General features: G+C 42.7%; 1 protein-coding gene across 4 annotated transcripts in view; it reads right to left on the reverse strand.

Moving 5' to 3' along the window:
* Positions 1-15,358, reverse strand: part of spata20 (spermatogenesis associated 20) — a 380,734-nt gene that overhangs the window by 297,455 nt on the left and 67,921 nt on the right. For all 4 annotated transcript variants that reach the window (XM_041217280.1, XM_041217283.1, XM_041217282.1 and 1 more), the window contains exons 10-11: positions 14,716-14,928; positions 6,929-7,121 (exon numbers count right to left, since the gene is read on the reverse strand). In XM_041217280.1, the coding sequence (XP_041073214.1) occupies positions 6,929-7,121; positions 14,716-14,928 (406 nt within the window). The remainder of the gene's footprint in view (positions 1-6,928; positions 7,122-14,715; positions 14,929-15,358) is intronic.

Consider the following 15,358-nt stretch of genomic DNA (forward strand, 5'->3'; position numbering starts at 1 on the left):
CCTGCACTCTGTTTGAGATGAACTCTGCATGCTCACCCTGCTCTCTGATTGAAATGAAGTCTGCACGCTCACCCCGCTCTCTGTCTGAAATGAAGTCTGCACGTTTACCCCACCCATTTCAAATGAAGTCTTAACACTCGCCCCGCTCTGTTTAAATGAGGTCCGCGTGCTCAGCCCACTCTTTTAAAATTAAGTCTGCATGCTCTCCCCGCTCTTAATAAATGAACTCTGCATGCTCACCCCGCCCTCTGTTTGAAATGAAGTCTCTACATTCACTGCTCTCTCTGTTTGAAATGAAGGCTGCAAGCTCAGCCCACTCTTTTAAATGGTGTCTGCACGATTAGCCCGCTCTTTTTAAAATGAAATCTGGAGTCTGCACACTCATCCTGCTCTCTGTTTGAAATGAAGTCTGCACGCTCAGCCGGTTCTCGGTTTGAAATGAAGTCTGCACGCTCACGCCGCTCAACTTAAATGAAGTCTGCACGCTCATCCTGCTTTTTTTGAATGAAGTCTGTACACTCATCCCACTTTTTGTTTGAAATGAAGTCTGCACACTCATCCCACTTTGTTTGAAATGAAGTCTGCATGCTCATTCTGCTCTTCTTAAATGAAGTCTGTACATTCACCCCACTTTGTTTGAAATGAAGTCTGCACACTCACCCCGCTCTTTGTTTGAAATGAAGGCTGCACACTCACCCCGCTCTTTGTTTGAAATGAAGTCTGCACACTCACCCCGCTCTCTGTTTGAAATGAAGGCTGCACACTCACCCCGCTCTCTGTTTAAATGAAGTCTGCACACTCACCCGCTCTGTTTAAAATGAAGTCTGCACGCTCACCGCGCTATTTAAAATGAAGTCTGCATGCTAACCGTGCTCTGTTTAAAATGAAGTCTGCACGCTCACCGTGCTCTGTTTGAAATGAAGTCTGCACGCTCACCGCGCTCTGTTTGAAATGAAGTCTGCACACTCACCCCGCTCTCTGTTTAAATGAAGTCTGCACACTCACCCGCTCTGTTTAAAATGAAGTCTGCACGCTCACCGCGCTCTATTTAAAATGAAGTCTGCACGCTCACCACGCTCTGTTTGAAACGATGTCTGCATGCTCACCCTGCTCTTTTTAAATGCAGTCTGCACGCTCACCCCACTCTGTTTGAAATGAAGTCTGCATGCTCACTGCGCTCTGTTTGAAATGAAGTCTGCACACTCACCTGCTCTGTTTAAATGAAGTCTGCACACTCACCACGCTCTGTTTAAAATGAAGTCTGCCTGCTCACCACGTTCTGTTTGAAATGAAGTCTGCACGCTCACCACGCTCTGTTTGAAATGCATTCTGCACGCTCATCCTGCTCTGTTTGAAATGCAGTCTGCATGCTCACCCTGCTCTTTTTAAATGCAGTCTGCACGCTCACCCCGCTCTGTTTGAAATGAAGTCTGCATGCTCACTGCGCTCTGTTTAAATGAAGTCTGCACACTCGCCACGCTCTGTTTAAAATGAAGTCTGCCCGCTCACCAGGCTCTGTTTGAAATGAAGTCTGCACGCTCACCACACTCTGTTTGAAATGCAGTCTGCACGCTCATCCTGCTCTGTTTGAAATGCAGTCTGCATGCTCACCCTGCTCTTTTTAAATGCAGTCTGCACGCTCATCGTGCTATGCTCGAAATGAAGTCTGCACGCTCACCCTGCTCTGTTTGAAATGAAGTCTGCACGCTCACCGCGCTATTTGAAATGAAGTCTGCATGCTCACCGCGCTGTTTGAAATGAAGTCTGCACGCTCACCGTGCTGTTTGAAATGAAGTCTGCACGCTCACCGCGCTGTTTGAAATGAAGTCTGCACGCTCACCGTGCTCTCTTTTTGAAATGAAGTCTGCAAGCTCACCACGCTCTTTTCAAATTAAGTCTGCACGCTCACCCCGCTCTTTTTAAATGAAGTCTGCACGCTCACCCCGCTCTTTTTAAATGAAGTCTGCACGCTCACCACGCTCTTTTTAAATGAAGTCTGCACGCTCACCCCGCTCTTTTTAAATGAAGTCTGCACGCTCACCCCGCTCTTTTTAAACGAAGTCTGCATGGTCACCACGCTCTGTTTGAAATGAAGCCTGCACACTCATCGCGCTCTGTTTGAAATGAAGTCTGCACGTTCACCCAGCTCTCTTTTGAAATGAAGTCTGCATGCTCACCCCACTCTTTTCAAATTAAGTCTGTGCGCTCACTCTGCATTTTTAAATGAAGTCTGCGCTCCCTGACACTCTTGAGTGCTGCGTCGTCAGAGATGCTGTCTTTTTCTCAGAGAAATGAAAGATTCCATGGCATGAGTATAAAACAGCCATCGAGTTGTACTGGTGTCCCGCCCAAACTTGATCATCTCAACCAACAGCAGTAAAAGTATTTCACCTAGTCATTGATTTCATTGTTGTTTGCAGCAAAGATTGACAAAAAGATTACTAAGGGGGGAAAAATTAGAGTACAAGAGAAAACTAGCTAGAAATATAATGACTGATAGTAAGAGTTTCTATGGATATTTCAAAAAAGAAAAGTCTGGGGATTTAATAATAGAAAATAATGAGATAGCATATGAATTGAACAGGTATTTTGCATCAGTCTTCATTCTAGAGTATATAAGCAACATTCAGGAATAGCTGTAAATCAGGAAATGGAAGGCGGGAGGAACACAAGAAAATTACAATCATCAGGGAAATGATACCAAGCAAACTTTTGGATCTGTGAGCTGACAGGTCCCTGAGTCCTGATGGATTTCGACCTAGGGTCTTAAAAGAGACTAGTGAGATAGTTGATGCGTTGGTTTTAATTTTCCAAAATTCTCTAGATTCAGGGGAGGTTCTATTCGATTGGAAAATGGGGAATGTAACTCCTTTATTCAAAACGGGAGGAAGACAAAAAGTGGGAAACTATAGACCAGTTAGCTTAACATCTGTCATAGGGTAAATGTTAAAAGCTATTATTAAAGATGTTATAGCAGCACACTTAGGTAAATTCAAAGACATCAGACAGAGTCAACATAGCTTTGCAAAAGGGAAATCATGTATAACCAATTTACTGGAGTTCTTTGAAGAAGTAACATGCGTTATGGATAAAGGGGAACCGGTGGATGGACTGTACTTAGATTTCCAGGAGGTATTTGATTAGATGCTACGTCAAAGGTTATTGCAAAAAATAAAAGCTCATGTTGTAGGGCTACCATATTGGTATGGATGGAAGATTGGCTAGCTAACAGGAAACAGAGCTTAGGCATAAATGGGTCATTTTCTAGTTGGCAAGATGTAATGAGTGGTGTGCCACAGGGATCAGTGCCAGGACCTCAACCTTTTACAATTTATATGAATGGCTTGGATGAAGGGACCAAAGGTATGGTTGCTAAATTTGCTGATGACACAAAGATATGTAGGAAAGTAAGTTATGAAGGGGACAGAAGGAGGCTAGGTTAAGGGAGTAGGCAAAGATCTGGCAAATGGGGTATAATGTGGGAAAATGTGAAATTGTCCATTTTGGCAGGAAAAATAAAATATAAACATATTACCTAAATGGCGAGAGGTTGCAGAGCTCTGAGATGCAGAGGGGTCTGGGTGTGCTAGTGCACGAATCACAAAAGTCTAGTATGCAGGTACAGCAAGTAATTGGAAAGCTAATGGAATGTTATTGTTTATTGTGAAGGGAATTGAAAATAAAAAAAAGAGTGGTTATGCTTCAGTTACACATTGCATTGGTGAGGCCACATCTGGAGTACTGTGTACAGTATTGGTCTCCCTCTTTAAGAAAGAATGTGAATGCATTTGAAGCAGTTCAGAGAATGTTTACTAGGCTAATAACTGGAACAGGGGGGTTGTCTTATCAGGAAAGGTTGGACAGGCTAGGCTTGTATCAGTTGGAGATTAGAAGCGTAAGGCGGCAATTTGATCAAAACATATAAGATCCCGAGAGGTCGTCACAGTATGCTTCCTCTTGTGGGACAATCCAGAACTAGGAGTCACTGTTTAAAAGTAAAGGGTTCCCCATTTAAGATAGAGATGAGGAAAAATTCTTTCTCTGAGTGTCATGAGTCTTTGGAACTCTCTTCCTCAATGGAGGTGACAGCAGAGTCTTTGAATATTTTTAAGGCATAGATAGATAGATTCTTGATAAGCAAGGGGGTGAAAGGTTACTGGGGGTAGGTGGGAATGTGGAGATAAGGTTACAATCGGATCAGCCATGATCTTATTGAATGGTGGAGCGGGCTCAAGGTGCCGCTCCTGCTCCTAATTCGTATGTTTGTATGTTGCAGACCTTGCTGCTTGCTGAGGAATTTACTGACTGTAAAGTGTTCTGGATAGAGAGGCGTTATATAAATGCAACCTGTTCCTTTCTCAAAAACATGTAAAATGTAGAAACATTGGCATGTCTCTCATAAGAGTTATCCAGTCACCGGGGTATAAAGAGTAATATAGGAACAGTGTCAGACAGGAAATCCCTCATCCATCCATCATTGTCCCTCGGTGCATTTCTAAATAACCCTGAATCCCACTTATTTACAAGAACCTCCTTGGTCCTCTTGATGCCCATTGTTTGTTGTTTCATCACCCATGTCAGTAGTTTCTTCCACTGCAATTCATGCACACAGTATTTATACAATGATTTACATCGTTTAGTATGCCAAAACATTTTAAAACTTCTGCCCTCCTCCAAAACTGGCCTCTTGCTGCCCCCAATCTCCTTTGCCCCACCATTGGTAGCCATGTTTTCAGCCATCTAAGCCCCAAACTCTGAATTTCACTGCATAAACCTCTCTGTCTCTCTCTCTCTCTCCTCCTTAAAACCTGCCCTCTTTGCCCAAGCTTTTGCTCATTTGTCCTAATATCTTTCTATCATCTGGTGTCAAATAACACTCCTATGGAACACCATGGGGCATTACACTATGTCAGAGGTGCTATGTAAAGACAAGTTAGTTATTACTGTTGTAAAATGTTTCATATGAGAGGAGGGAATGACTGCTGTTATGTAGGCAAATGTAACAATAACATTCCAGAAACTGCCAAGAGGTGAATGACCAGGTAATCCAGGTTTGTTTTCTGAAGTGAAATGAGCTGTTGGTTGCTTCCTCAGAATCCCAGAGAACTCCCTGTTATTCTTCATCTTCTGCCCCCAATTGTTAGTTGCTCACAGAGTAATTAAAACTGAAGAGAAGAGATAAAATGTTTGGTTGGAAAATTTCTTTATGTTCTTCAACTGTAGGGATCAGGATAATTATCTATTGCTCAGTTCTCTTGCAGAGAAAGAGTTGCCAAATAATAATCACCCTCATTTTCTATTTTTTTTTTTACATAGAATCTGCACCAATTTTTTTCTTTTTGTGTGAGCACTGGAATCTCTTAACATCCTTCTGAAGGGTACAATAGCAAAGCAGTCCAGAGCCATGGATTAAAAATCCAGAAACACAAATTCAAATCCCACCTCGGAAGCTGGGGAATTTAAATTCAGTTAATTAAATAAATCAAGTATAAAAATCTCATCTGAGTGAACCATGAGACTACCAGATCGTTGCAAAAAACATCTCATTCACCAATGTCTTTTAGGAAAGGAGAGCTACCCTGAATCCAGACCCATCGTAATGTGGTGAGTTCTTGTCCTCTGAAATGGCTCATTAAGCCACATAGTTGTATCAAAACTGCTACGAAAAGTTATTATCCATACAGAATTCAAGAAGGCAGCTCACCATCTTGTCAATGGCAATTCGGGATGAGCAATAAATGCTGGCCTTGCTAGCGATGCCCACATCCCATGAGTGAATAAAAAAAAAGACAGATTGGCCTTCAGTTTCACACTTCACCTTATGGGCAGCATTTATCAACAGGAATGGGCCATTCAGCCCTGTGAGCCTGTTCCATGATTCAAAAGATTATTGCTGATCTGTACCTCAACTCAATTTACTCACCTTTGCTCCTAATCCTTTAACTGCCTTACTGAGCAAAAATTTATCTCAGTCTTGAAAATTCCAAATGAAACCCATTACCCACAGCTTGCTGTGGAAGAGACTTCCAGATTTCCACTACCCTTGGTGAAGTAGTGCTTCCTGACATCACATCCTGAATGTTTAGATCTAATTTTAAAATGATGCCCCTTCTCACCATGCAGCACTCCCTCAGAACAGAAGTCGAGCATCAGCCTAGATTAGGCACTGTCGTTACACTAAAACCCACAATCATCCATTCCATGTGATTGGCTGCCTCATTCAAGGCCAGGTTAACACCCACACAATATAGTATACATTGTATACTATGCTAGTTATATAAAAAAAAATCAAATAAGGCTGATCATCATTTGCCAAATCTTTCTCCATAAGAGAGCTCAACAAAAGATAATTATTCCGAACCTTACAGTCGTAATTGCATAATAAAATTTTCGAGCTAACTGCTTTATCTCTTCTCTACAGTTTTAATTACTGTGTAAGCAACTTAACAACTAGCAGCAGAATGGAAAAGACAGACACGACAACTCAAGCTCCTGTTTAAGAAAATCTTCTATCTGAAGGCTTATGCTAACCTAAAACTGTCAACATACTTTAGTTAGTTGGCAGTAAACAACTCAATACCATTGTAATTTGGAACCCAAGCAAGTCACAGAGTTTTCCCCAGGAATAAAGATCTATAGCTTAGCAAGGTTTAAAGCTTACATTACAGCAGTCACTACACTGCAAATTATCTCATTCTTTATGTGGTATTTTAATTGGCACTGGCTGTAAAGCATTTTGGGACATCCTAAGGTCAAAGACGCTAGATAAATGCATGACTTTTTTTTTCTTTTAGATCAATGTAAAACAATTACATTCATTCACATTCTACAATCTGAGTAGAAACATGAAGCTTAAGCACACATATATCAGTCACCTGTTACTTATACTCTGTCCAGCATTAGGCCATATAGAAGTTCCCTCACTCACCATTCCATGATGCTAACATCTTGCTATCCAAGTGGGGACGGGGCCTCTGTTTCCTGGCTTCATACAGCCTTTTTCGACACGTGCTCAGAATGTCTTTCACCTTCTTCACTTCTAAGCCAAACTTGGTAGCTGTGAACTCCGGTGAGTAACGCACAATAAGGACATTCTTGTTTTCTAACTCTCCATGAGGGTCCTATAAAGAAGAAGTATTATATAAAAACACCAAAAAATAAATTACCTCACAATTCTCTCAGCTGAGACATACAGAGCTCGACATTCACAACTTCACTCCCTGTTCTGGGCTGAGTTATCTGATATCAACTAGAATGTGGGCAAGAGCCTACAACTAACCTCATCATCCCTGCGTTAGTGAGGGGTGGGGGGGAATCCATCAGCTTTCCTGCTCCTGATTTCTTCCAGCTAATTCATTTCCAGAAAGCACACATGTGGGTGTCAGGTGGGGCAAAAAATCAAGTTTGGATCACCTGAAAGGATTAGAGAGGAGTTTTCTGGAGAACTTTTTCCCTCTGAGTTTTAACTTCTCTTAGGAGATTACATAACTGCGCGCTGGGTGTAAGGTGGAGAAGGGGAAGAAGTGTTTGGTCACGATGCTCCAGCCATCATGGTGTGAGTGAGGCTTGATGCGCGAACAAGTCTTTTCCTGTTGTATGCTTATATGGCTGGAATCAAACAAACCCATGTTCCAAAACAGCCTGACAATCACTGACTATTAAAACCCAAAAGATTACTTACTGGGTGATCAGCCCAACCACAGTAAAGAATCAAGTCTCCAGGTAAAGAGAAGAAAAAAATGGCAACATTAAATAACCTGATCTCCAGGGATCCATCACATTCACAGTTTGATACCTAAACTAAACGAGTAGAATAACAATCAGTTCTTTCCCGTTAAAGGGATGAGACACCAACAATTTGTGGCACTGTAGCAATGTGATTATATTACTGAATTATTAATCCATAGACCTGGACAAATAAACCAGAGTCATAAGTTCAGCTCCCACTATGGCAGGTGAGAAATTTAAATTCAGTAAATTAAATAAATCTGGAATAAAAAGCTAGTGACAGTAATGGTGGCCATGAAACAACCGGATTGTCGTAACGGCCTAATTGGCTCACGAAAGTCCTTTATGGAAGGAAATCTGCCATCCTTAGCCATTCTGGCCTACATATGACTCAGAACGCTGTGATAAAGCATAAGAAGAACAAAACTAGACAGACTATCTGGAACAGGCCTAGGCATTGGACTCAGACATAACAAAGGCAGAACCAGACTTATTGACTCACTGCTTTCACTAACATCTGAGGAATTGTACCAAAATTAGGAGAGCTGTTCCACAGACTAGTCAAGCAACAGCCTGCTATAGTCATACTCACAGGAACATAACTTTCAACCAAAATCCCAAATCCATCACCAAACTTAAATAGGACTGGCTCATAAGAACTGACAGTTCAATGGTATTACAGTACATCTTGGAGTCCTCAACATTGACTCCAGGCTCTACAAAGCCTCATGGCATCAGATCAAACATGGGTAAGGAAACTTCCTGCTGATTACCACTGACTGCTCTCCCTCAGCTGATGAATCAGTACTCAATCGTGTTTAAACATCACTTGGAAGGGCATAGAACGCACTCTGGTTTGGAAACTTCAATGTCCGTCAACAAGGGTGGCTCGGTAACTCAACTGTGGGCTAAGCTGGCGGAGATCTGAAGGGCATATTTGCAATAGTGGGCCTGCAGCAGGTGATGTAGATGCCCTGTCCATAACAGTATTGATAGGAGTGATCCTTGCAGAAATGAAATCCCATCTTCACACTGAGGACACCCTCCAGCAAGTTGTGTGGCACTTCCACCATGCTAAATAATTCAGAACAGATCTATCAGGTCAAAACTGGGCATCCATTTGACATTATGGGCCATCAGCAGTAGCAGAATTGTATTCAACCATAATATGCAGCCTCATGGCACAGCATATCCCTCACTCGACCATTACCATCAAGTCAGGGGACTAATCCTGGTTCAATAAGGAATATAGGGGAGCACTCGAGCAGCAGCATAGGCTTGCCTAAAAATTGGATGTCAATCTGGTGAAGCTACAACATAGGACTACGTGCATGCTAAACTGCAGAAGCAGCATGGTATAGACAGAGCTAAGCAATCCCATTACCAACAAATCATATCTAAGATCTGCAGTCCTGCCACATTAGGTCATGAATGGTGGTGGACAATCATTCAACTAATAGAAAGAAGAGGTTCCATGAACGTCCCATCCTCAGTGATAGTGGAGCCCAACACATCAGTGCAAAAGCCAAAGTTGAAGATCCGCAACCATCTTCAGTCAGAAATCCTCAGCCAGAAATGTAGTGGATGATCTACCTCAAACTCCTCCTGAGGTCCACAGCATCACAGAAGTCAGTCTTTAGCCAATCGATTCACTCCACATGTTAAGAAGTGGTTGAGTACACTGTATACAGCAAAGGTTACAAGCCCTCACAACAATCCACCAGTAGTACTGAAGACATACTTCAGAACTGGCTGTGCCACAAGCTCAGCTGTTCCAGTACAACAATGGTATCTATCTAAACGTATGGAAAATTGTCCATATATGCCCTGTCCACAAAAGCAGGGCAAATCCAATCCATTCAATTACCAACCCAAAAATCTACTCTCAATCAACCACAAAGTAAAGAAAGGTGTCGTCGACAGTGCTATCAAGTGGCACTTTTAAGCAATAGCCTGCTCATTGATGCTCAGCTTGGGTTCTGCCAGGACCACATAGCTTCAGGCCTCATCATTGATTTGGTCCTATCATGGACAAAAGAGCTGAATTCCAGAGCTGTGTTCAGGGTGACTGCCCTTGACATCAAGGCAGCATTTGATCGAGTGTGGCATCAATGAACCCTAGTAAAATTGGAATCTATCGGGGTCAGGGAAAAACTCTCCACTCACTAGAGTCACAAATTGCACAAAGGAAGATGGTTGTGTTTGTTGGAGGTCAATCATCTCAGCCCCAGAGTTCTTTAGGGTTTTGTGCTAGGCCCAGAAACTCCAGCTGCTTCATCATAAGATCATAAGTGGGGATGTTCACTGATGAATACACACTGATGAATGCACAGTACCATTCGCAGCTCTTCAGATAATAAAGTTGTCTACGTCTAAATAGACCAAGACCTGAACAACATCCATTTATTCCACACAAGTGCCAGACAAGGATCATTTTCAATAAGAGAGAGTCTAATAACCTTTCCTTAACATTCAGTGGCATCACCATTATCAAATCCTCCGCCATCAACATCCTGGGGATCATTATTGACCAGAAATTTAACAGGGCCAGTCATAAAAATGCTGTGGTTACAAGAACTGGTCAGAAGCTGGGAATTCTGCATCGTGACTCACCTCCCGACTCCTCAAAGTACTTCTAATGCTACGAGGCACAAGTGAGCAGTGTGATGTCCTCTGCCCTACTTGCCTGGGTGAGAGTAGCTCCAACAATATTCAAGCTTGACACCATCTATAACGAAGCAGCCCACTTGATTAATCAGACAAAATATGACACCTAGACACTTAAGGAGACATTAGGACAGGTGGCCAAAAAGATAGGTTTGAAGGAAGCTCTTAAAGGAGAAGAGAGAGGAAAAGAAACGGTGATGTTTTGGGAGGGAATTCCAGAACCTATGGCCTAGCCTGCTCATTAATGTTTGGTATTAATTGATTCCACCTTCACACTGGCTTTAAACCCATGGTGCAATTCTGGAATCGAGGACCAATCTGACTTATGTGAAGTGCGGTCAAAGCCCTTGGAGGTGGTTGGTTCACAGTACTTCAGTTATTCTACTGCACAAGGTGTAAATCTGGTCCAGGGACACAATTAAGAAGTTCCCCAGAAGAAAGAACCCAAGCTGTTGCAAAAGCTAAGAAGCATGGAACTGGTTGGTCCAGCTCATGTCACGCCACTCACCTAAGTATGAAGCCAATTTCGTATCCAAGTTACAAAACTCTACTTGCTTTGATACTAAAGTGAAGCCATTTCACAGCAATTCAAAATATGGACAACTGATCATATTTTGCAGCTTCATGTGACTGTTCTGGTAATCAGAGAAGGCAAAGGTGCAAATTGACTTGGATTAAAGACTTGCAAATTGACTCGGAGAAAAGAAGATTAAATCCAGGGATTGTACATTACTAACTTAAAACATATAGGCTGGTAACTGCACCCAAACTAGATCTCAGTTGAAAGCCTCCTTGCCTTCAATTTCCCAAACTCTCATGTCAAGTTAATAAAACACTCCAAAAAAGTCCTATATATCTTCAATGCAACGTATGACAGCCTGTAAATAGTAGGAAATAAATTCAGTTGTCACCATTCCAAAGGAAATGTATTTTTGCATTTATATAGCACCTTATTTTATCTCTCAAACCACAATGAATTATGCAGAGTATAACAATTATTATGTAGGCAAATGTAGCAGCCATCTTAACCACAGTAAGGTAGCATAAATTGCACTGAGGCAGGAAATTTAGCCAAGGTAATGGGAAAACTGACTCCATGCCCGGGGTTTTCCTTCCTACAGTCCAATCAGTTGGCAGTGAATGCATCGACGCCGATTCAGGCTGCCCGTGAACTGATGGCAAATGGGGCTTGTACCACTCACTCCAAAGGAATCCCGCCTCAGAGAGCTGCCAGCCTGCAGCTCTCTAGACTCAGCAGCGCTTGAAGCTGCAATGGACAGGGCGGGGGCAGCATGCAGTCCCCACAGTCTAAGTCCCAGGAGTCAAGAGCCAGGTAAGTAAGTGTGTTGGTTGGGGGGGGGGGGGGGGGTCACAGGGCAGGGACGGGAGGTGAGGATCATAGAAAAGTAACAGCACAGGAGGCCATTCGGCCCACTGTGTCCATGCCAGCCTGAGGACACCTAGGTGCCCTTTCTAATCCCACCTTCCTGAACCCGGCCCATAGCCCTGCAGCTTACAGTACTTAAGATGCAGATCCAGGTACTTTTTAAAAGAGTTTATTGTTTCTACCACCAACTTGGGCAGCGAATTCCAAACACCCACTACCCTCTGCGTAAAAAAGTTCTTCTTCATGTCCCCCCTACACCTTCTGCCACTTATCTTGAATCTATGTCCCCTGGTTCTAGATATCTCCATCAAGGGAAACAATTTTATCCTGTCTACTCTATCTATTCCCCTCATAACTTTGTACACCTCAATCAAGTCACCTCTCAGCCTTCTTTGTTCTAAGGAAAATAACCCCAACCTATCCAATCTCCTCTCGTAGCTACACTTTTCTAACCCTGGCAACATTCTTGTCAACCTCCTCTGCACTCTCTCCAGAGCTATTATGTCCTTCCTGTAATGTGGTGACCAGAACTGCACACAATAACCTAGTTGTGGCCTCACTAGCATTTTATACAATTCTAACATTATATCCTTACTTTTATATTCTATACCTCTGCAAATGAAGGAGAGCATTCCATATGCCTTCTTTACAACCTAGTCTACTTGAACTGCTGCCTTCAGGGACCTGTGTACTTGTTTGCCAGGATCTCTTACTTAATCTACCCTCTTAGCATATTCCCATTTATTGTGTAATCCCTGTAACTGTTTGACCTCCCTAAATGTATGACCTCACACTTCTCTATGTTAAAATCCATCTGCCACTTTACCGCCCACTCCACCAACCCATCTATATCGTTTTGGAGATTATGGCTATCCTGTACACAATCCACTACTCGGCCAATCTTTGTGTCATCTGCAAACTTCCCAATCATGCCCCCCACGTTCACGTCCAAATCGTTAACATATAACACAAACAGCAAGGGTCCTAACACTGAGCCCTGTGGAACACCATTTGAGACAACTTTCCATTCACAAGGGCATCCATCGACCATTACCCTTTGTTTCCTGTTACAAAGCCAACCTTATATCCAGTTTGCCACATTACCCTGAATCCCATGGGCTTTTACTTTCTTGACCAATCTGCCATGTGGGACCTTGTCAAATGCCTTGCTAAAATCCGTGTACACAACATCCACTGCATGACTTTCATCAACCCTTCTTGTCACTTCCTCAAAGAATTCAATCAAGTTTGTGAGGCAGGACCTTACTTTAACAAATCCATGCTGACCATCCCTGACTGGTCCATGCATTTCCAATGACAGTTAATTCTATCTCTCAGGGTTGATTCCACTAATTGTTCACCACTAATGTAAGACTAACTGGCCTATAATTGTTTGGCATTTCCTTTGATGCCTTTTTAAACAATGGAACGTTAGCATTTCTCCAATCCTCCGGTACCTCCCCTGTATCTAGTGAAGATTGGAAAATCATCCTCAGAACATCTGCTGTCTCCTCCCTGACATTGACACAGATTGTAAATAGCTGGCACCCAAGCACTGATCCTTTCAGCACCTACTAGTTACAGCCTGCCAACCTGAGAATGACTCTATTTGCACTGTTAACTTATTAGTTTTATTCCGAATGCTACACGCATTCGGTTTGCCCTATTGTCAACTTTCCCTACTCTTATATGATTCTTTGGTGCAATATGGCGTTCACACACTCTGTCCCTTCCTTTCACTTTTTGGTAACAATCAGCCTTGTTACTAACCTGCACTCTCACCCTCTGAAACTTTGATTTTTTATATTTCCATGCAACTGAACCCTCCCCCCACCGACTACTTAGTTAAAGCCCTATCCACAACCCTAGTTATGCGATTCGCCAGGACACTGGTCCCAGCATGATTCAAGTGGAGCCCGGCCGAACGGAATAGCTCCCACTTTCCCCAGTACTGGTGCCAATGTCCCATGAATTCAAACCCATTTCTCCCACACCAATCTTTGAGCCAAAGATTTATAGCAAAACAACAAAATAAATGGCAATTGAGGAAGCAGGGAAGTAGAATTTTCTCTGCAGTACAGATTTAAGAACTGGTAGATGCAATTTTGAGTACCACAGCACCAGCACTGATGAGAGGCTGTAATTAAAACATAGGTTACAAAGGCATATCCCACTGTCAACGTGCTGGAGATAGCGCATTGGTCAGGATTTGAAGCAGAGAGATAGGTTAATGCTTTTGGGTGGGGTCCTTCTGCAGTTTTTGAAAATGTGAACTTTTGACCTTTTGTCTGTCTTCCTCACTCATTGTTTTATTAAGGAGCATCTTTAAAATTTCATTAGAGGATATGGGCATTGTTGGCAAGACTGGCATTTATTGCCCACCCCTAATTTCCCTTGGCAAAGTGGCGATGAGCCGCCTTCTTGAATATAAATGAGTGGCTTGCTAGGCTATTTCAGAGGGCAGTTAAGAGCCAACCCCACATTGCTATGGGTCTGGAGTCATATATAGGTCAGAGATGACAAGCAAATTTCCTTCCTAAAAGACATTAGTGAACAAGATGAGCTTTCACTGCAATCTGGTAATTTCATGGTCACCGTTACTGATGCCAGTTTTTTATTTCAGATTTTTGTAATTAATTGTATTTAAATTCCCCAGCTGCCATGGTAGGATCTGAATTCATGTCTCTGGATCATTAGGTTCAGGCCTCGAGATAATTTGTCACAGTTACTAGTTACTGGGTTACTAGTCCAGTAAAGTAGCCACTATGCTACTGTGCCCTTTCTTTAACTTGACTATGACAGCTGTGATCAGAGGTCACATCTGAAACATGAAGATCACTTTCACCTTTGGATGTGCTGCATGAACTGCTTTGCATTTTCAGCAGTTTTTTTTAAATTTCAGATCATCAGCATTTCTGTTTCTCTCCAAGTACCTGTGCTGGGTCAACATTCCCGCTTCCTTTCACGCCATAATGATAGGCAAAGACATCCGCCATGGTTACGCTATGCGTGGCATCTGGGACTGGATCTGGGAGGAGCTGTCGGATTTCTTGCCCTGTCCACACACAGAAAGCTCCCTCACTTTTTCCAATGGACTCAGTTGTAGGGTATGAATCTGCATCTTCGGCACTGTAGAAACCCCCAGACTGTAGGGAAAGAAAGTGTTAATTACAAAGGCAGGAAACATACAACTGTTTTAGTAACAGTGCATTGAATTCTATATTCTCTGTAATTTCCCAACCCTTGAACGCATTTTGTGGGTGAGCTGCCATATTCTCTAGTTAAATATTGAGAGGACGAAAGCCAGCGTTCTTCGACCTCATCATAAAATAAATACCGTCGCCAATCATTCTACCCTTCCCCAGTCACTGTCTCAGGTTGAACCAGAAAGTTTGCAACCTTGACATCCTATTCAAACCGAATATGAGCACTCATTCCCCATCCCATATAAAGACCACCTACTTCTACAGTCTGTAACACTGCACTCTTAGCCCATCCAATCTGCTGCTGAAACCCACATCCTGCCCTTTATCACCTCCAGGCTCGAGCACAGAAGTGATAGGTGAACAAAAGCAA

Source organism: Carcharodon carcharias, chromosome 22, assembly GCF_017639515.1.
Source record: "Carcharodon carcharias isolate sCarCar2 chromosome 22, sCarCar2.pri, whole genome shotgun sequence".
In the NCBI taxonomy this organism is placed as follows: domain Eukaryota; kingdom Metazoa; phylum Chordata; class Chondrichthyes; order Lamniformes; family Lamnidae; genus Carcharodon; species Carcharodon carcharias.